This window comes from Rattus norvegicus, chromosome 8, assembly GCF_021556685.1.
Source record: "Rattus norvegicus strain SHRSP/BbbUtx chromosome 8, alternate assembly SHRSP_T2T, whole genome shotgun sequence".
Classification (NCBI taxonomy): domain Eukaryota; kingdom Metazoa; phylum Chordata; class Mammalia; order Rodentia; family Muridae; genus Rattus; species Rattus norvegicus.
In genome coordinates, this window is record NC_141541.1 from 95628021 (window position 1) to 95651258 (window position 23238).

Sequence of the window (23238 nt, forward strand, 5' to 3'; positions counted from 1 at the left end):
AACACAGCTATTTGTGTCACTAAGCACTCCATGAGGCTTCTTTATCCCTAGTCATCATCCATGAGGTGAAAACGACTGTTACATGGGTCCACCTGCCACAAAAGTATATTTCTCTGATAGCTTACCCTCTTCTAGATTTTTAAGAATTCTGGTTTGAGGTAACACTTGGTAGGTCCATAATTTCTAAGGACAAGCCAAAAAAGTAGGCAGTGCTAGAAAGGGAGCAGGTGGCCATGCCAGCAGAACACCTGTGTTCAGGACATTCTAGACTCATGGGCCAGTCTCTAGATGACAAGAGTGCTGGAAAGACTGCTTCGCTAATGTGGTTGCTAGGGAGATTCTAGAAAATACTGAAGCTTTGGTTTCTGATCCCCTGCAACTGCCACATAACGATCACCTATGAGTGTCTAGTCAACAAGTTTGTCAAGTAGATTAATGCAAGTCCTATTTATATAGCACCATGGTGGTTTTTATGCCATGAAAATGTGAGAGAAATAAGTTTTATAACCACCACCACCACCACCACCACCACCACCACCACCACCACCACCACCACCACCACCATCATCATCTACCTATAAATTATCACCCCAACAGTATCTTAAGGGACTTCAGAGAATAACTTGTCATAATGACAAGTTTATCATATTCTAGCACTGAGCAGCCTGTGTGTCCCTCATGTTCTAGTCATAGACCATCACTTCCTACACCATTCTCAGAGAAGAGCCGACTCCTTAGCGCTTTCTGTTCAGTCCTTCCTCACACAGCCCTTGGGGCCATAAGGAGAAACAATGTTGCATACATCGGACATCCAGCAAGGGTTCTCAGTTCCAGTCAGGATTCCCACCCACATGTGTGAAACTTATGCTTCCTAAAATTAAACAGTAGTTAGAAACAGCAACTATAGCCACAGCCTCTGGGACTCTCTCTACATCTTCTCAGATCAAGATGGCTCCTGAATACCTTGTCATTTTTCACAAGGGTATTACCTACCACCCTCCACTTCTGCTTCTCCCCTAGGCAAAAGCTCTCAAAGCCTCTCCTGCAGGACCTCTGGGTTTGTCATGACCCCACTGATTCTATACCACAGAGCCTCTTTTTTCTTTCTAGAAAAGCACATCCAAAAAAGGACTCAAATCTTTTTCCTTTCTGGAATATCATGGAACATAACCTTAGTTCTTAATACATCTTTATTGCCTACAGAAAGATTTCAGTTAAGAGAGAAACAGATTAGGTAAGTGGACAAAAACTATGTATCTTTTCTATGAATTCCATTATTTCCTGAGGAAAAAGAAAAAAAAAACATGGAAGGGAGATCTAGAGAAGGATTTTCTAGTCCTTTAGAAACTCTAAAGTGGGTTACTCAGTCATGGTAGCATAAGCCTATAGCTTCAGCCACAGAGGAAGCTGAGGCCAAAGGATCACAAGTTCAAGGCCAGCCCGACTGTTTCAAAAATTCAAAGTTATAAAAGGGCCAGGGAAACAGCTTAGATTACACAACTTGTCTAAAATACACAAGGCCTTAGGTTCAAGCCCAAGGTTTGGAAAGAAAGGAGGGAAAAGAGGAAATGCTTTTGGGAAGTTAAGATTATTAGTGGATGAGTAATGTGGGGGAATAAATAGTGGTCAGAAACGCAGAGATCATACACAGTATCAGCAGGAAGATAGCCTTCCCCTAATGTTCCCTTACCAGTGAGAGCGCCTACCAGTCAAACTTCTCTTCTATCCAACAGTTAGAAACACAAGTTCCTACTTTCATTACAGCTTGGGAGACTAGAGAGGGCCTTTCTGATGCTTCCCAACAGAATGCTGAATCGGTGACCTCAAGGCACTGCAGCAATCGATGATCAGTTTCTTCAGACTTCCACATTCTTTGAGTACAATTATGATTAATGTAGATTAAGATAACTAGATGTGCTGGCTATTTTGTCAACTTGACACAAATTAAAGTCACCCAGGAAGGAAAGAACTGCCTCTGTAAGACTGGCCCATGGCATGTGGAGAGCATTTTCTTGATTAAGAATTGTCTCCTTGATGGACTGTAACCTGTAAGATAGACCAACCCTTTTCTATCCAAGTTGTTTTGTGTCAAGATTTTTTAAGATCGTATCGATGACTCTAGATATTTTCTTTTGACATCCAGAAGTCAGAGGTATTCCAGTAGATCACTGTAATTTAGGGCCACAGATTTTGAGGCAGTCCTTCTATCTCACAGGTAGCAACCTGCCCTAAAAGCATTAGGTGATAGTCATTGACCAGCACTTCAGGATGCTTCTGTTTCTGACCTAACTCGCGCCTCTGTGAAAGTTCACTGCAGGAGAAAAGAATGCTGTTCTAAAGGGAAGTGATTTCTGAATTTAAAAGACCCCAAATGTTCATAACTGGCCACATTGTGTGTGTGTGTGTGTGTGTGTGTGTGTGTGTGTGTGTGTGTGTGTGTGTGTATACACATATAATCTCAACAAGTTAAACTATATCAGGTATAACCACGCTTCCCACACAGTCCCCACATTAAGTACAGACGATGGTTAATGTACCCTGTCATTAACAGCTCTTGATAAAGACATCTCATCGACATTTCTTTATTGCTCTTAAGCATTTGAAAGTGATTCAATTCAATATATTTATAAAACCTTCTGGGTCACACAGCTCATCTGCGTCAAAGAGAAAGCTTAGTCTCACAAGGTTGGTTTTCACAGTAATGTCTAAGCATATTTATGACTAATCTCACCACAGCTCCCTGTTCCAATTCATATTATCTGTGCTTAAAACTTTATCCTTATTAGCAATAATACAGACCAGTCAAAAATACAACTCAGAAGGAGCAAGCAACGTTTAAAAGTTTCAAACTTTCTGACTGAAAACTTTTTCTCTGATTAGATCTTTTCATCTTTATTTCCTTGATTCCCATATTAGGCAGGACAAATGGTATTGATGTTCCACCAAGAACACTAGTGATCTAATTCCTGTACCCATAGTCCAAGGTTAAGAGCCCTGTGCTGGCTAATTTTATGTCAACTTGACACAGGCTGGTCATTCCTTAATTGAGAAAATGCCTCTATAAGACTGGGCTGTATGTAGGCAGGCCTGTAGGGTATTTTCTTAATTAGTGACTGGTTCAAGGAGACCTGGCTCATTGTGGGTGGTGTCACCCTATAGAGGGTGGTCTGATGCTTTGATTGGGAATCTGTGTGTGAACATTAAAGGTCTTTTTCTCCAACTGATTATTGATTGATCAATAAAGATGCCCATGGCCAATGGCTGGGAGGAAGAGGCAGGACTTCCAGATTCCCACAGGCAAGCTAGGAGATAGATGCAGGAAGAGGAAGGAGATTCACCATGCTTCGGAGGAAGATAGGGCCAACAGCCATTTGAGATCTTGGGTAGAGTGGCCATCAGCCAATTCCTGATTGGGCTTGAGGTAGCAGGCAGGAGATTAGCTAAGCTAAGGCAGATTCAGAGGTGTTGAGCAAGGAGTAGAGAAGGGAACACTAGCTAAGGGAGGCTTACGAGAGAGAGAGAGAGAGAGAGAGAGAGAGAGAGAGAGAGAGAGAGAGAATGAATGTGTGTGTGTGTGTGTGTGTGTGTGTGTGTGTGTGTGTGTGTGTGTGTGTGTGTGTTTCATCCTCAGATTCAAGGAAACCTGGGTGAGAGCTTGTAGCACACGATACAATACCCCTGGGCTGGTGGTCCTAAGTTCTGTAAGAAAACAGACAGAACAAGCAAGGGAAGCAAGCCAGTAAGCAGCACCGTTCCATGACCAGCATCAGCATCAGCTCCTAACTTGTTCAAGTTCCTGTCCTGACTTACCTCCATGATGGATTATGATATGAAGTGTAAGCCAAATAAATCCTTTCCTTCCCAAGGCGTTTGTTGTCACAGTGCTCTCATCAGAGTAACCCTACACGAGGGCATGCATGCCCCTACCACATTTAGCAGACTGTCTCACAAACAGGATGCTGCAGGAGGTGCATCACTGGGCTACATTGTCTCCACACATGATTCTCCTCCTCTGTGCTCGATGTAAGTTATACACAACGTTGAAGGTACTCTGTTAAATTCTCTAACACTAAGACATGAACAGTTTTCTCACCACTGGTGCAACTGGGTATCCCACTTGGGTGGGTGATAGGACCTGTGGGCATCTGGGTAAGAAAGCAGGCTGGGTAAGCCTGTAGCCTGTAGCAGCATTTCTCCATAGTCTTTACAACAGCTCTTGATCTGTGTGCCTCATACTAAAGATAGGAGCTCTTCCTGATCAGCAAAATCTCCGGAGAACGAGGGAATGTGGATAAATAACCTTTTGACAGGATCATAACAAATGCCCCATTTTTCTCCTGGGTACCTAAGATAGTTATTCCACCTTTTGGAGCTTGAGTTATTATTCCTTAAAGTGCAGAGGCAGCTTAGTCGCACATTAGCACTAATTACAGTCATGAGGAAGCCAAGCTCCACTACCCTACCCAGTGAGAGGGAAAATCACAACAATTATTTTGAAACTCTGTGCCTCCTTCTCACAAAACCACCAACGTGTGGCAACAAGGGTGGCTGCGCATCGTTGGCAGAGGGCTTCAGTTCTCTTTAACGTTCCACACTCCTTTGCTGTTTTAAGCCCTGTGCAGGAAAAAAAAAGAAAGGAAGGAAGGAAGGAAGGAAGGAAGGAAGGAAGGAAGGAAGGAAGGAAGGAAGGAAGGAAGAAAAGAAAAGCCTTGGTGTTTAAACAAGACAAGAGCTATGGCTGCCCGTCACAGGGCCAACACTCATACTTCAAGGGAAGTGATCATATGGACCAGAACAGATTTTAGGCCAACAGCTATGTGGCTCTGCCCTCAGAACATGACTGCTGGCCATGGAAAACCCCTTCCATTCTACCCACACGTACGGAGACCCAACATTAGACCATGGGTACAGACACCTTTCTACTACAGTGATATTCTGCATAGAGTTGAGAGTACTGGGCACAATACCTACTGTGTGCTCCATGGTGCAAGGAGAGAGGATTTGATTTCCCTGTCAGAAAGCATCTGCTGCTTCACTGCTACTAGAAAGCAACAGTCCCTCACAAAGAGGACCACGCCTAATTTGAGTACATTTAGGACTGCTGTATACTGTGTAAACTCTTCTCCATCCCGAGGAGCAGAACCAAACTGTGGGGTCCGTTCCTTCTTTTCATCCGTGACAATGCCACATTTGTGAACGTCTTCCTGTCTTCGACTCCAGTCATACGGTCCTATTTCCCCACAGACTCCCAAACCTCAGGCACCTGCTCTTGGCTGCTGAGAAAGCCCCACCACATGGATCCCTGCCCCCTCAGTCCTCTCTTCATGTGACAAGATGGAGGTCCTCAAGCCAGTTCTTGTAACTAACTATGCTAATCTTCCCTCAAAGTGTCAATGTATCAGTACCTCCAAGGAAACGCCTGCCATCGTCACCAGTCCAGCTTACTCCTAAGGAATCCAGTGTCTGTGCTTCCTTCTCATCTTTTCTTTAGCTCTTTCTGCTGCCAATGGATTGCTGAATTTACTCACTACACTACTGCACGCCAACCCTCCCTCTGCTGACTACAATAAGCCTGACATTCCTTATACATTTCACTCACTGACAAAATCCAAGAGTAGGTATTTGTGGGTGTTTATTGTGAATCCAGAATGCCTTCAGGTGCCTAAACCCATGTAGAAAGGGGCCTGTACCCTTGGTCTAGTGTTGAGCCTCTGTATTTGTGGAAAGGGTTTTCCATGGCCAGCAGTCATGTTCTGAGGGCACATCCACACAGCTGTTGGCATGAAATCTGTTCTGGTCCATATGATCACTTCCCTTGAAGTATGAGTGTTAGCCCTGTGACGGGCAGCCATAGCTCTTGTCTTGTTTAAACACCAAGGGACAGGCTTTTTGTTGTTGCTGTTGTTGTTGCTGTTGTTGTTTTTCTTTCAATGTTAAGGAAGAAACCTCTCGGGCAAAAGAGACAGCTAAGCAGGTAAAAGTGCTGGCTAGCCTTTCCCAGGGGATCAGGGTCTGATTCCCAGCACCCACACGGCTGTTCACAACTGCCTGTAATTCCAGTTCCAGGGAATCCAATGCCCTCTTCCGGCCTCCATGAGCCCCAGGCCCAGAAATGATGCACAGATATACATGGAGGTATTACACCCATACACATAAAAATAAAATAAACCAAATTCTTCTTAAAAAAAGAAAAAAGAGAATTTTGTTTAAAGTTCTCATACAGTTTTCTGCTTTAAATGGAGGCTGATCAATCTTTGATGACTAATTAATGAAAAAATTATCTGAATTTAAGGTCCAAGTTGGTCCATGTATTTTTTTTTCAGGGATTTGGTCACCTGTTGTTTGTTTGTTTGTTTTAAATTGATGCTGTTTAAAGAGGGTCAGGTGATCTCAGGCAAAGTACACACCAGCTTAGCCATCTCTCAGGCCAGTGGTGCTCCTCTGGAGTCATGGACTATTTCTGTAGAGACATCAAGTTCACCAATCCCTCTCTTAATGTGTGGAATACAACCAAACTTTTCTTTACTGTCATTTTCCATGGGGATACCAGTGAGAATGAAATGGACAGCAACTTCTCAAGAGTTCACCCAACAGTAAGTAATAAACACACTCATTCTAAGCAAAGTGTATGTTGATTAACAGGGACATGTGGCTGTTGTTGTTGACAGGCATGAGTGTCTCCTTGGCCACACTAAATATCTTCCTTCCCTTCACGAGTTACTCCTATTATGGTATGGCCTTTTGGGGAAATTTTCATTTGGAACTGTAACTCCTCAGTATGAGACGTTTTAAAAAATCGATTTAAAGGACAGACGCAATGCGAGTCTTAACACAGCTGATTAAACTCGGTGAGCCAGGCATTCTGTACCCCTTACCCTTGCCGTGAACTCTGTGGGTTGTTGAGCTGGTCCTGGGTTTTGGTGACTGTTGTTAATGTGGGAGATTGAGGGAATTAGGGAAATTGTGGTAAAATAGCACTCATTTCAGATGAAAAGACACTCACCAAGTGAGTTTAGTTACTCTTGCGTAAGAGCAAATTGTTTCAAGAAAAAGTATGCAGCAAATCCTTAAGCCTCTTTCAGGGAATAGTGAGAAGGTCCTACGTGAATGTATGTGCTCCAAAGGTGCCTGAAATTTGCCTGAGGCGGTAACTCCCAAACCTCACTGTCGTCACTCTGCGTGCATGATCTCTGTGGTTAAGAGGGTCATTTTCTTTCTATGTGTTTGCTTTTTTCTTTTTCTTTTTCCTTTTCTCTTTCTCCCTCTTCATCATAAGCTCATCTCAGGAGCAGGCTGCCCTACTTACCCATTCCCATCTTTGGGGAAAGGATGTTTGTTGGAAGTCAAAGAAACAGTAACTGTCAAGCTAGAGGCATGTCTGACTGTCTGAGACAATAAGTGGTCAGTGTGTGTGGAAACCAGACTAGCTGGAGAAGCAATCACCAGACCCTATGCATCCTTGAAGGCCAGGATAAGGCCCCTACAGTTTTGGCTGAAGGACTGGAAGAAAGCAAGCACTTAGCTGCCATTTTGAGAACACATGGGTGAGCACAGTGGGCACAGAGACAGGGCAAAAGCAGAATTGGCAACTGTTCCAGAAAATCTTAAAGAGACAGAGGTGGCCAGGCCTATGACAGGCAGACCCAACAAGTCACTAAACCACCATCCCAAAAGTACACATGGAGGGACCTATGGTTCCAGCTGCATATGTAGCAGAGGATGGCCTTGTTGGGCATCAGTGAGGCTCTTGGTCTTGTCAAGTCTCAATGCCCCAGTGTAGGGGAATGTCAGGGTGGGGAGTGGGTGGGTGGGGGAGGAGTACCACTAATAGAAGCAGGGGGAGATAGCGGATTTCTGGAGAAGAAACCAGGAAAGGGAATAACATTTGAAATGTAAATTAAAAATATCCAAGAAAAAAAAAACATAAAATGGGAGACAGAGCAAAGAGTCCTCAAAGACTTCAGCATTTACTCCTGTGCAAGAGGATGGACTAACATTGCTCCTGACTGAGCTGGGGATGGTAGTGGGGGATGGAATGTTCATGGTTTGAGGCAGGAAAGATGAAGAGTTCTGTGGTTTCTATGTTTTCATTGTGAAATGTTGACAAATGTTTCGCCAATAATTCTGACCACGTTGAGAGTTGATCTTGAAAGCGTTAAGGAACTGGCCTGTCCTTTTTACTTTCTCTGTGGCCAACCAGGTACAGAATCAGAACAATGTCCTTCCAAACCCAGCTTCTCCACTCTGTCAGTAGGTAGTGGCCTTGCTGGGACCCATCAGTGCTTGGCCTCCTCTCCTATAAAGTGCGATGTCTTCAGAACTGCTCCTATTCTATACATTTTACAATGGAAAGCTTCAGATTAAGCCTCTGGCTTCTTGCTGCTTTATAAAATAACGGGATTGGCCTCTGTGACAACTTTATCACAGCGTCAATTGCTTCCCATTCTTTTCACCATAGATTAACCATGCCAGAGGCATGCTTCCTTGTCCTCCAAACTTGTATTCACCTCTTAATACCCAATCAAGCATTCCACTGGGAAGCTTGTGTTGACTGTCATCAGACAAAACTATCCATTCTCGCCTGAGAATCCACCAGTCCCAACTTCACTGCTTTGTGAGGAATAACTGATTCGTCAATAAACCCAGGGTGAAAAAACTGAAACTGAGTGGTCAATAAACCCGTTCTATTTTTCTCTCAATGGACACTACTGGGGCTTGTTTTCCGGCAACATATCCTCAAGTGTTGGCCCAGAACCTCCTCTGATGACTGCCTTGTTGAGGATGTTGACCAGAGGCAGTTCAGGGTGATCCTTCCCCACTGAGAACCAACAGTGAAGCTTACCCCACTCCTCACCCATCCTAAAAGAAGAGACAAGAACCACCCACGTGAAGGGCAGTGCTCCTTCTATTGGAGTACTGAGTTCTACATCAAGAGACTGTAAGTATATCTCTCCATGTCCCAACAAATGCCTTAGACATTTTCATGTATTTAGTATGGCAACAAAACTGCTCATCATAGGGGTTGGGGATTTAGCTCAGTGGTAGAGCGCTTGCCTAGGAAGTGCAAGGCCCTGGGTTCGGTCCCCAGCTCCGAAAAAAAGAACCAAAAAAAAAAAAAAAAAACTGCTCATCATAAAGCAAGCCTTAAAAATGGACCATGCAGGGGTTGGGGATTTAGCTCAGTGGTAGAACGCTTGCCTAGCAAGTGCAAGGCCCTGGGTTCAGTCCTCAGCTCCGGAAAAAAAAATGGACCATTCAAAATAACTTAGAGATGAGTATTTTTGATAACTCAGGGAACACTCTCCAGGCGGGATAGGTTTCCCTATGCTCTGAAGACCTCTGGACAGATAGCAGAGAAGGGAGAAGAGAATGACACCAGACAGTGAAAGTTCAAATACTGAGCAATCCTCGACATCACTCTACAAACACTAATGGTGGTTGGGTGTGGCAGCATACTTCTGTAATTCCAACCCCCGGGAAGGGAGAGGCAGGGGAAGGGTTCAAGGCCAGCCTAATCTATGTAGCAAGCAAGTTCCAGGACTCAAGGCTATACAGTGAGATCCAATCTCAAAAGAAAAAGAAAAACAAAACAAAGCAATAACAAGAAGAAACAAATCAAATAAACAAAAACCAAGAAAACCAAAATCAACAAGGGACGTGCTGATCACACTACTATTCCCCCATCAGTCCATGCGACATCTTCCACATCCTCATCTCCAGGCCTCCCATTCCCTTCTTCCCGAGTGCCTCAGGCCCTTTCCTTACTGTCTTGCTCTAATTTCACACTGAGTATACTACATTTAGGGGAATGGTAGAAAGCTTTATCTAGGTTTTTTTCCCCTACTGACTTCATATTTTCTTCCCTTCAATTCCTCATTTTATATTTTAAACAATTTCAACTGATCTTCCTGATTTCTTCCTATGCTACCCTGCATCTGAACTATCAGTTAAAATCATCTTTGTAATTATTTTCATTATAAAATGCTCTCAAGTGAATTCCCTGAGACAGGAGGATAAAGGGGAAATATATAAATTGAGGGTTTCCTTACTGATTATGGCCATGAAAGCAATACGTTTGAGCATCTGACCTATTCTCCCAGGGACTTCCTGATTACCAGTGTGATGAACCAGACTCCCCTGAGGGATGAAGTTGCTGGGGTTCATAGGGGTGCTTTTCCGAAGCAGCTCTCCCTTGGTACAAGTCTTAGAGCCTTGGACTCTTAGGCTGTCTAGCTCAAGTGAGGAGACCTGAGGTGTTTGAGACTCAGCGTTAGTTTGGAAGCGCTTGTTTGTAGGTCTAAGAGAACTCAGTGTGGCTCAGTTGCACATTAATAATGAAGCGCCTGGTTCTACTCAGGCAATGGATCCACCAAACAGGGGTTCTGTTTAGTTGGTCGCAAACGCACAATACCTCTCAGGAAAGAGACGGCTGCCCACACTAAATCCCCAAGCATTGTCATAGGAGCACATTTCAAAACAGGAAGGGCAGAGGGTGAGGCTTACTCTTTCTTTTTTTTTTTTTTAAAGATTTATTTTATATATATGAGTACACTGTAGCTGTCTTCAGACACACCAGAAGAGGGCATCAGATCCCATTACAGACGGTTGTGAGCCACCAGGTGGTTGCTGGGATTTGAACTCAGGACCTCTGGAAGAGCAGCCAGTGCTCTTGACCGCTGAGCCATCTCTCCAGTCCAGACTTACTCTTTCCAGTGGGCGATTTCTTTATGTCTAGCCCGTGCCTTTCATCCTTACCTCTTCCACTATGTGTAGAAAAGAAAAGCAAGGCTCTCAGGGCTAGTTTGGCTCCCAGATAAGTAGGAATAAGTATTAATTACTATGAGAAATGTACTAATATTTCTTTGAACCTTCATAGCAACATAAAACTTAGTATGCTATAATATTATGGCATTTAAAGACAAACAAAATATTGTATGTGTGTAAATACAATGAGTCAGACCAAGATGGAAAGATTGCTAATGTTCAATTTGTTCATGTATTTTCAGCTCTAACAATTTACTACAAATTAAGATTATATGTTTAACTAAAAACTAATGGTCAAGTCAAAGAAGATGCTTGCCACATTTTACACATTTAAACAGAGGCTAGCTAAGTGTAACAATTTTAAGTAACTACTTACAAAACACCCAAATGGGTGCTGGAAGGCGGCTCAGGGCTTAGGAGGACCACTTACTGCTTTGACAGAAGACTGAGTTTGGATTCCCAGCAGCATGTTGTGAAGTTCACAATCATCTATAACTCAGTTGGAGACCCAATCACCCCTTCTGGCCTGCACGGGCACCTGCACAAAGTGCACACACCCACACAGAGGCACAAAAGTACACATAATTAAAAATAAAACTCTTTTAAAAAAATCACAAAAATATTTTAAAAATAATTTTTTTACACAATTAAGATACGCTTATAACCATGACCTCCCAAAAGTTATAATGCCTTCTGTCAATTAGTGTAGCATGTTATTAATTTTTAACCATCGCCACACTTACTGGCTGACTGTAACAATTAAGTTCTTAAATGTTAATTTTTAAATGATCCCACCAAGAGTTTTCCGGAATGCCTCCCACGCAGGTGAGCATCAGTGCCCACTATTTCTCTTTCATGCTGCTGTACAGGTTCTATTTAGTTTTGATTGCCTCTGTCAAGGTTATTCAGGTATATTTCCATATTAATACACCCAGCGTAAATATGGACTCAGTGTAACTGTTGATTACTTTAGAAACTATTTCTCACTATTAGGTTAGCTCATTTTTTTTTTCAAATGTTGGTCATGTGCTTCTCAAAAGCAGTGTATGAGCGCTCAACTGAAAAAAAGTGCATTTGATGTCCCTCCATTTCATTTTTGTCTTTATAACTGGGCAGCTGTGTAAAATAAGAACTCTGTACAATCAGTCCTGATGATAAGGCTACTCGATGGCTTCATCTTATTCTTTTCCATGGGTCTTAAACCCTTCAGTGGTCAATTGCCACTGTATTTCTTAAGTAACCAGTCAGTCTTTCGTTAAAAACCCACTGGAGACATTTGAAATAATATCTAAAAAAAGGCAACTCTAAAACCACACCCGCACCTTAGTAATCGGCACTAATAAAGCAAGCCATAATGTACACTCCAGGCTTTTGTATTTGATTTTAGGAGATGATTTAAATGGAGCGTGTTACACTTATATCCTAACAATTAGTGCTAGCTTATGTCTCTGGACCCAAACCTTATGAAACTACAGTGGAGGATTCACTACCTCATACTCCCTTCACACCATAGACCAAAAACCCTACCATTTCTCTAGAAGATGCCATGGAAAGGCTCGAGCAGAAGCCAGCACTTTCCTTAACAAAGTCACTGCCACTGCTTCATGGCAGCCTTTTCCTCTAAGGAGAATGTGGGTTGGTTTGTTGTCACTGGTTTTAGCAAACAGACTCCTTTCACTGTTACTGCAACCCCATGAACCCTAGAAAAAAAGGGAGACCAAGGCCAGCAAAAATCCAATTTATCTGACCAAGATCAGAACCAGAAGGCAACAGATGTAGAGTTAGCCTGGGTTATCTGACGCCAGACCCTGCTTCACACCAAACGTTGCGAGATAAGAGCCCGCTGGAACAGTTGCCTTCCTACAAACCTACAAATGACCTACAGATGAGGAGTGAATGGGCTCGGGGCAGTTATCCGATTCCACACCCTTTACATGTTCCCTCCAGTTACTCAAGGACAGGCGTCGTAGGAGTTTCTCCCTGTAATGGAGTAGCTACTGAACTGTCTTGAGATGGCACCATTTTTGCCCCTTAAAACAATCACATGGTATCTTATCTGGTTTTGTTTCGTATTATTACTTCTTACGACACACCGGACAGGTACGCAAGAGATGTCACACAAAGGCGGAAAAAGAAACATGAGTCTGGCAACAGGACTCGAGAAGAAATCCTGAGTTCTTCCCTTCCCCAGCCTCAGAGGAGCTCTGTAAGTTCCTCGGACCCTGGCCCCTCTGTAAGCTTGGGATAAGAACACTAATCTCACAGGGGCTTTCTAAGGAAGACCTCGGCTATGCTTCTATTGGCTACACCCACCCTGCCTCGCATTAGCCTCACCTCACCTCTAGGAAGCCTCTTTTTTTTCTTACTTAAGTTTTCTGGAGAAAGAAAGAGTGCCAATGTATTCACATCAAAAGGTGAATTAAGATGAACCTTGAATTTAGAAGGAAATTATATCTATGTAGGTGTCCAAGAAGCAGTTCGAAGAAAACATAAACATCTTGCACTATTCACATTTAAGTTAAAAAAATATATACTTGGGCTTGATTTCCCCACAGAGAAAGGTTAAGTTTTAAAGCAAAACTAAAAATATTTTTTCTATCACTGATATACTTGTTGATAGTCTAGCTCATTACTAGTTTAAAAATCACAAGGCCCCTAGCAGACCAATTCTGGGCTCTGAACTGTCCATGCTGACTGCAAATGCTAGGCATCTATGCAAATTCTGTAAATGGCTTGTCTTGGTAGGTCGCCTAGACTAGGGATGTTGCTAAAAGGGTGCCACATTGGCTTCAGTTTGCATATCAACCATGACTGAGAAATCCAAGTCACTGTATAGACAGAAGTTTGAAGCCAAACCAAGTTATACAGTGAGGGGCACTAGCATCTTTCAGAGATGTGTGCCGGGACAGGGAACCAGCGTCCAGCCACAAGTCATCCACTTTCTGCAAAGTACTCTTATCAGCCAGGTCACTGTACATCTGGAGAGCTATCATGCTGGGGCCATTGAGAACTCTGGAGATTCCCACAGGCGTAAGTATTTCCACGTCCTCTCTATGGATGCGGTAGGGTCAACGTCCTGTGTTCACAATCCACAGAAAGAACTCTAGCTGAGTTCTTGCCAATGAAACACATAGGAACAGTATCTAGGTCTAGTCCCATCTCAGACTCTTTCCTTTTCCGTTTTCCTCACTAGCAAGGCTTTACTGGAGGACACGAACACCCTAGGAAAGAGGTTGAAAAGTGCCCTCCAAAGCAGACTGCAACAGGAGCAAGAAGGAAAATTAGCATCTGGCCCCTAGGTCTTGGGACTGATCTCAAGGAGGTAGCTCTGGTTGAGCTGTGTTGGTTAGACTCTTGTCAACCTGATTCAAAAAGAGGGACCCTCAATAGAAAAAAAAAAACTCTTTAAGACTGGCCGGTAGGCAAGTCTTGATTAGTGACTGGTATGGGAGGACCCAGCTACTGTGGGTGGTGCCACACTTAGACAGGTAGTCTTGGGTTGTATAAAAAGGCAAGTTGAGCGGGTCATGAGAAGCCAGGAAGCGGCAATACCTCCATGGCTTTTGCGTCCTGGTTCCAGCCTTGAGCTTGTGCCCTGACTTTTCTCCATGATGGACTGTAAGCAGTAGGAGGAAACAAACCCTTTCATTTCCAAGTTGCTTTGGCTCGTGGTATTTATCACAGCAACAGAAAGAACACTACACACATGGTGTCACGCCATGGGCAGGGAGCAACGGAAATAGGAGATCAATTGTTCTCTATGATTTTTGTCAAACTCCAACCCCAGGAGAAAAGCTAGTTTCTCTCAAAGAGGTTGTAATGACAGCAAGCTCCACTTCCACAATCATGGAGAAAGTTGGTGTGCAAGAAGGAAGATTGATCCCCTGATTCTAAGTGGAAAAGGAACAGAAACAGGAGGAGGGAGGAGAGTCCTGGAAAAGCATCAAAGGGGCTTGCTCCACCCATCCTTTTCCTCAGGCTGGTTATGAGGGACAAAATGGCCCTCCTTTTGACCAAACTATATTCCTAGAACAGAAGCAAAACAGTCAGCACTGACAGAGGTACAAAGTAGAAAACACAAGTCCTTCCATCCACAAGCAACATGTTGGTGTTCCAGAAATACATACCATGTGGCAATGCACACATTGAAAACTGAATCACACCTTCATGCTTTAATTTACATGACAAATATACTTTAACTTTTAACATTTCTCTGGGGTTTTCCAGTATCTCTTAGAAGAGATCATTCATTTCAATAAAGTCCTAAGGAATACATACAGCCACAAACATCCATGAACACTTCCCTTACTCTAATTTTTTGTAAGATAAAACCCCATAGAAGCTAAATTACTAGGTCAAAGGGTTTCAACTGATTCACAACATACTTCCACTCATTGAGCACTCAGCTCAAGACTCTTTCCGTCTGAGCAGTCAAGACCGAGCTGAAGTGAAGAGACACTTCTCTCAATTCCCAACATCAGGTAAAATTATGAGTACGACTTACAAATCAAGTCATAGTTAAATGAGATATGTGTGCGGGGTAGAGAGAAACAGAGACAGAGATCTCCTTGGCATGGCAAAATGCCATGACACAGAAATACACAGATATACTATATACTAGGAAATCACAAAATCCTATGAAAAAGACAGATAAAAATTAGAAGCCTTATTTGGGAAATGGCGATTACTGTTACTAGGAAGAACATACTCAGAGCAGTGTGGTGACGTAAGGGTTAAACAGTTGGCTCAGCCTACTCACTACTGAAGCCTCAAAGAAGGCTGCTGTATACCCTTCCACAGGCCCACTGGGGCTCATACAAGGGTTGAAGAAAAAAACATTGCATGTCAGCATTTTTATGGAAGAGGTCATAAACTCATGCACACGGTACAGCCTTGATAGGATAAGAGAAACAGAACACAGCATAACTATTTTAGGCCACAGTCTATTGAGTTACCTAGCTAGAAGCTAGAACACCTGCGGGCTGCATCCTCTGACACTAACCAGGATAGCATGAGTTACCTCTGAGGTTCTCCAGCTTCAAACTAACCATCTGAATGACGATAACAAGGCAGTGGCAAGCTGGGGCAATTGCCCAAGACAGTCAGCAGGAATTACCAGCACCAATGCACAGAGAGTGTGAGTTTTGCCCCCCGGGGACTCAACTTCCTTAACTCTAAAAACTGGGAGTCTGGAGATGGCTAAGATTCTCTCCACCGCTGAGGCCCTCCAGGAGGGGGTGTATCAGTTCAGAGGTTGTGGCTTACACACTCTGACCTCTTATACTATCAGCCTTCTAGCAGCTGTCAGCTTCTTTAAGTTCCTAAGGCCTGCCTTCTCCATGTGAGCTGCTCTCAGGTGAGAGCAGGCAGCCCTTGTCTACACATCACCCACGTGAATTCCTTTGATCCTTCAAGTCTGGCCTTAAACACCATTTTTGTGATATACCTCCACTGTGGTCTTTCTTTTCCCACAGAACCTTAATGCTTTTTGAATCACTAGTAATTAGTTCTTTCATTTTCTGTCTCCCCTACTAAGCTGCCAGCTCTCTGGATGCCAAGGGCTATATCTTATTCTCCATGGTATATCCCTGCCTCCTGGAACAATTCCTGGCATTTGGTAAATATTTGTTAAATAAATAAATAATGATATTATGCTAAATAAGTACTCAAAGCCTCAAGCCTGAAAGTAACTTCTAATTTCTCCCACTAGGCCATTGTAAACCAAATAAACACGCTGACATTTATAGTTCTCTTTTCGAAGGTAAAAAGAATACTATTATAGTTAAACTTGTCTCTTATTCCTCATTGCTTTTCTAAAACCCCTCAAGTCACTCACACCTTTTTTTTCCTTTTACACTGCTGGTGAGCAAACCCAGCAACTGAGGCGTGCCAGTCACAGACGGTACAGCCGGGGGTGTGCTGTACCACTGAGCTTCACTTCCGTCCCCAACTCCCCATCTTCCAAACTGTGAATGGGAAAATAGCTCCCATGGACAGTCATGATTTCAAATAAAAGCGCTTACCAAAGGCGGATCATCAAGTGATCAGATCGAAAGGCACAACCACACAGACCAGGTGAAGAATTCGCCTGTCTCCCCAGGGTTGCTGGAATAGTTCCTTGCACAACCTTTTACAACACGCATCCATGTTAGCCATGTATAACAAAGAAACCTTATTAGGTAAGGAGGCGGTGTCTTTTGCATACTTAGGACAAATGGAAAGCTAGGAAGGAAGGACCTAAACAAAGACTGAGCTTCGGGGTGCACTTTCAGAGTTCACTCCTTACAGGTCAGGGTGTAGTGGACACCAGGGTGGCACAGTTCCCGAGTGACTGCCCACATTGCTTACATTCCTCAGAGAAAACAAGAGTAAAGAGTGTTTAGGCAAAGAAAAAGGAACTTACAGGAGAAAAGAGACAAGAGTAAATATTTTAATGGCAAAAAGTGTGGCTTTCCAAATGACTTAAACAAGCTGTGATTATATTCGAAATCTGTCCAAATGTGCTGGCTCAGGAGCTGAGTCACCAATACACAACTCTGCAGTGACCCGGATGGTGGCCTTCAAGGAATAGGGTCCTGTGTCACTGCTGGCCTTCCTTGCTAAGTTACGGAAACCGAGATAAGCCCTGAAGAACATCCTAGCCTAACTGGGGTCTACTTGGAAGGAGGAAGTGAGATTTTAAAGGGGCTTCGTGGAAAGCTAGATATAAAGACAAAATCACAGAGAAGAATTTATCAGTCATTAAGTGAATGTTAAAACTGAGGTAGCAATGTACTAAAATTCCAGATTTTATTATGAAGAGTGGCATGTTAATACTGCAATTAGGATATCAATATATCTTAATTAAATATCAATATATCTCCTTAGTTTTCTATATTCTTCCATGTCTGAATCACTAGAAAAGCACGCATGAATCAGTGTTTTAAAGACTGGGAATACAGCTCTATGGTTCAACATATCCTTAGCATGTATGAGACTCTGGGTCCAGCCTCCAGAACCAACAATAAGAGTTTTAAAATTAATTAGAAAGAAAAGAAAAACCCTACTGTTACACTCAGCCTGATTCACTCCACTTCTAAAAAGTTCACTCCTTCCCATTACTTAAGGCTTTTAAATGTTTTACAACTAGCCTTATTTTAAAGCTTTTGAATCAAAAGTATTACACACTGAAACTAACCAGACCCAGAGTCTATATGTCTCTTTGAACTATAGCTAAGGTTTTTTTCTTCTCCTCCAGCAGTCACTCAACCTCACTTCATCTCTTCTCCCCTCCTGGAATTGCAAGAACAGCAGTGGCCTCCTTTAGGACTTGTGATACAAATGGTAGTCAGATTAAAGGACTGTTCAGATATGTATTTTTCCTCATCTCTTCTCAAGCATTCAAAAAGTGATGTATTCTGTTTTTTTTTTGTTTGTTTGTTTTGTTTTGTTTTCTATTTTTTGGAGCTGGGGACCGAACCCAGGGCCTTGCGCTTGCTAGGCAAGCACTCTACCACTGAGCTAAATCCCCAACCCCGATGTACTCTGTTTTAAAACATCCTCAAAACTGGACTAAGTCTTCTGATGAAATCTAGAAAACAGAATACACCCAGATATAGGAAATACTAGAGTGTGCCCAGACAATAGCAAATAGTTAAGTCAAAACAACTAGTCGAAGGTAACTACCCTAGTAAGTCAGTGTACTCACACTGAAAGTTAGACAATGTACTCAATATCTTTCACACTGATCCTACCTAATCTTATTCAATTATCTTCATGTCTTTCAGTATGTAAAACAATACATTTGGTAGATATAGTATCCATTGTAATAGTACAGTTACATTGTAATAGTACAGGTTACATTTCTTTTTCTTCTCTTCTTTTAGTCTTTTGAGAAGGGATGTGATGTGACCGGTCTGGCCTTGCTATGTGGTCTGAAATGACCTTGGACTGTTCCTCCTTCTCTGACCTCCTAACTGCTAGAAATACAGACATGCGCCACTGCACCTGACTCTAATTGCACTTCTATAAATCAAAACATATTTGACATATATTAAGCATGCAAATACATATGAACATACATAAAATCACTATTTTGGGGGTTTGAGGGGAAAAGATAAGGATCAATAAAAATCTAGTATCTTTCAAACAGATCTGAGACTTGAATCACTTGCTTTTTATGTAGGCTGAACTGATTGTCAAAAATCTTCAAGAATACTAATGAAAAAACGAGATTTGCTGTAGGCAAATGGATTTTCCATTAGCTTTGGCTTGGTGTTATTGGTATATATTTGGTTTGAATTGTGATTATTTTAGTTCAGTTACTTTGAATGGCACATATATCAATCATCCATCAGCACTAACCACTGGAAGGATTCTCACGCCAGGGACACATGCATTCAGAATTCCCCTGCAGATGCTACTTTGTACCAACTTTGTAGTTTTGTTAAACCTAGGCATAGTACTTGGCTAAATACTTGGTGCCCACTGTTTTTTTTTTTTTTTACTTGATTATTTAACTTGGGTTAACTTTTAGGCTAATTACAAAATGGGGGTGGGGTGGACAAAAGAGGAGGAAAACTCGGTGTCATGTAAAACAGTGGTAAGCAAACTGATAAATGTCTGTTAAGTCCTGGACATTTTATAGGCTACCAAATATATATAAGAACTTAAAAGGATCTAAGGTTGCACACGCCAGCCCAGAAAACTAGTATTGATTAAGTCTTGAATCTAAATATGCAGATGGGGCAACATTATTATTGGATGGTAGGGTATAGAATGAAATGTTTTAGAAAATCTAAAATATACAATAAAATATAATCTTTATTTAGATTACTAAAATTTACCATATTTTTAACATTTAATACATAGCTACTAACTATATGGATGGTTTTGTGAATCTATTTCTCCCTTCAAGAAATATAGTTATGGAAAAAAAGAAAGCTGGGCTAGGACTGTAACTTAGTGGTAAAATGCTTGCCCAGCAGACACAAGAATTAATGCCATATGTGAATAAACAAACAAACAAAAAACCTGAGAATATTAACTTTACCTACCAGCACATTTTTCTCATGTGAGAGCTGCCCCCAAAAGTGAATGACTCATCCCTTCAAACACACAAATTATATGCTATTAAGCAACACTATGTAATAACCATAATTATCAATAATAATTTTTGATATTTTAATCCAAAACTAATATCCATTTTGATATTAGTTTTTAATCTAGTATTCTAATATTGAATCTACATGATGATTCTGAGAGTCATAGAACCAATATTTTAGACAATCACATAATCCTAAGCTCTATTCATTATTTCCCAACTGAAAATCCAAATTAAAAATGTGCAAATCAAATTAAACTCAAAATGCACTTTTGCTTCAAACTACCAAATTGTTTTCTTCCCTTCCTCCTAATTAACACTGAATGCTTTCAAAACTAAAACGACTACTATTTGGACAGTTCAGTATCTCCAGACAAACTTTGGTAATGTATTCACATGTCTTTTCCCCTCCCTCTCTTCACATGTCTTAATAACAAGATTGATGCACTTTTACAAATGATATGTTACTTTACCTCCACCTCTTTTTAAAGAATTTTTTATTTATTATGTATACAGTATTCTGCTTATGGGTATGTATGCTGATCTCATTACAGATGGTTATGAGCTACCATGTGGTTGCTGGGAATTGAACTCAGGACCTCTGGAAGAGCAATCAGTGCTCTTAACCTCTGAACCACCTCTCCAGCCCAACTTCCATCTCTTAACTACTGAGAGAAAGAAACTTGACAAAAAATTCTGAGTATAACACAATTTAAACAGTCAATTTTCCAGTCCTATTAGATAGAGTCAGACATAGCAGCAGTGTGATACCTGTCTTTCCAAATTCCACCCAAAGTCTCAGTTCCATTCATGTTTGAATGGAAAGATAAAAGAATAAAAAGAATAGCCACTAAACATACTCCTCAGAACTTGGATCTTGTTTAGTTTTTAAAGTGACAGAATTAAGAATTTTTCATGGGGAGAGACTAAAATGAGTGTATGAGTTGTGAAGTCCATTCAAGCAAGGCAGGTGTTTTGCAGACAAGAAGGGTTAGTCTACGTGTTCTTCCTGCTTTCACAGTAGAGCATGTTTCTAGCTAGAGATGGCAGTTAAATGCCATGGTTAAAGGCAATCACGGCTTGTCACCCCAGCTGAAAAGCTCAGTAGCCAGCACAAGGAAGTATAACATATAATTATTCAAATAATTCAAAATCAGTTCCGATTTCACCTTATTTCTGTTAACGTGTAATTTTCTACCATGATCCTTATCTTCTAAAGTACTCTACTCATTAACATATGCTGGGGTATTGGAAATAACCTATTTTCAAACACTTTAAAGAGATATTTCCAGACCTATGAGGATAGAGATAACTAATCAGATTTGGGGAACCCAGTCTTTATCTGAATGATGTCGACCTGAAGTGATCAAACCCAAGAATGCTCTCTGACGTGCATCAATACACTGATCTATCACAAAAAGCAAATCTATAACCTAAACAACTTTTGTCATGAGCTTTTTCTAGGTTGACATAACCCCCGAATTGTGAGTCAGCCTTCCAGAGCTGGGGAAACTGATGGAAAGATGGCTAAATGATTCAGCATGCTGCAGCAAAATGAGCTGGTCATGAATTTATAATTTCTACTCCTGTTAGGTGTCTTGGCCCTGGTAGCCTCTCTTACCTGGTACTCAATGTGTAACACACGATACGGTAATCAATAAATTTTCTTAAACATTCCCTTAGGGAAGAAGAATTAATGTCTTCCCCTCAGCTAAACTTCTAGACAGAAAAGTCTTCAATGCTATGAGGCAAACTCTGTCAATGCCCAGTTGCAAGCTTCCTCAAGCTCTACTCATGGCAAAGGTTAGTGCTGGAGCTGACCGTAAGGGTGAGGATGCCATTTTCCCCAGTCACACAAGAGAAAGAAGGGCTGAAGAAAATAAAATAAAATAAAATAAGAATAAAACAAAAAACAATAAACAAACAAAACGAGGTCAAGAGCATGAGGTGGAAATGTGAGCATGAGCAAATAGGTTTCCGAGCCAACGATGCCATTTAACGACAAGCACCATCAAAGGGCAGAGGATTCTAAGCAGGTCAAACAGAGACGGTCAATACTATTTGGGGTAGCCAGAGAGGATACTCACTGCCTAAAGCAGGTTAAAGTCTTTCCAAGCATCACTTCCCCCTCCAGCAGCAAAAGATTTACTCTAACTGCTTGAAAAACTTCAGAAATATATAGACCCCCAAATCTGAATAAAGCTTTCTCCATCCAATGACCACGTGAAAATATCATGTATTAAACATCTTCATCTAAAACTGTACCACCTTTAATAAGGAGAGGACATCCATTTTGTGACCCTACCCAGCATTTTCTGAGAACAGGACAAAGGAAGTGTGCCAAGACGTTCAGAATGAAATCGCCATTATCTGTGAAGAGGGATCTGCTCATTCAATAGCTTGGATTTATTTCAGTTCAGCTCAGTGTAGTGACATATGACACACACACACTCCCCCACACTCACACAAATCCTGAGTAGCAGCAGAGGAAAAAAAGCAGGATTTTACAATTACCCAAAATGCTCTTAAGAAATTAGTGACAAGCGTGGCCATCCATCCATCCATCAAGCAGTGTCTGTCTCCCCATTGTGACCCTGCAACCCCTCATTTCCCTTAATCTAACAGACGGTGTAGAAAAACACGATTAAAAGGATGTAGCCCAATTGTATACTTTTATGCAACCGTGTGTGTGTGTGTGTGTGTGTGTGTGTGTGTGTGTGTGTGTGTGTGCTTCCTCGTCTAAGCACTTGGAGGTCATCAGAAGGAAAAAATGGCTCGATAGACAAGGTTTCAGGGCCTACCCAAGGGGACACGTCCAAGGCCAGAGACAGGCGCTCAGCATCGAACCGATGGGGAGCCAGTTCCCAAGGCTTCAGGCAGCAGTAGTATTACAGAATGCCAAGGCCATGCCGCTGGCCTCTGAGGCCCCTATGCCATGCGCATGTCCCGCTTATATAAATGGATGCTTACAGTCCAGGTGCTTCTTCTTGGGGCCCATCACCTCATGAGTGGTGGCTTTGCAGACGGCTCTTGCTACAGCAGAGCCAGTCACGCTGTACTGAGCGGCAGCGATCCGATCCGTGAGCGTTTGGCCCGACATCTTCACCGGTCGCGTCTACCGCCTCCTCTTCTGCAGGAAATAAGAGGAGATGGTCCCGCTTTCACCCGCACCGCCTTAGTTGGAGCGCCCGGCCTTGCCTGCTCCCTCCGCTCCGCAGCTCTCTCCTCCGCCGACCCCGCCCTGGCACCGCCTCTAGGGACCAGCGACGCGCCAAGCCCAGTTGGTCCATCGCGGTCCAGGGCTGTCAGCCGGCCGCAGGATAGTCCTTGCATCGTGCCACGGTCCCACTTCCCCACACCCAGAAGCGGTCACCACATCCCAGCTTCGTCCC

General features: G+C 42.4%; 1 protein-coding gene across 24 annotated transcripts in view; it reads right to left on the reverse strand.

The window, feature by feature from the left end:
* The window catches only part of Snap91 (synaptosome associated protein 91), a 106680-nt gene that overhangs the window by 82712 nt on the left and 730 nt on the right, over nt 1-23238 (reverse strand). For all 24 annotated transcript variants that reach the window (XM_087563620.1, XM_087563616.1, XM_087563624.1 and 21 more), the window contains 1 exon segment: nt 22817-22976. Coding sequence is in view for 17 of the 24 variants with exons in the window: in XM_087563624.1 (XP_087419750.1) it covers nt 22817-22946 (130 nt within the window). In the remaining 7 variants the exon portion in view is untranslated.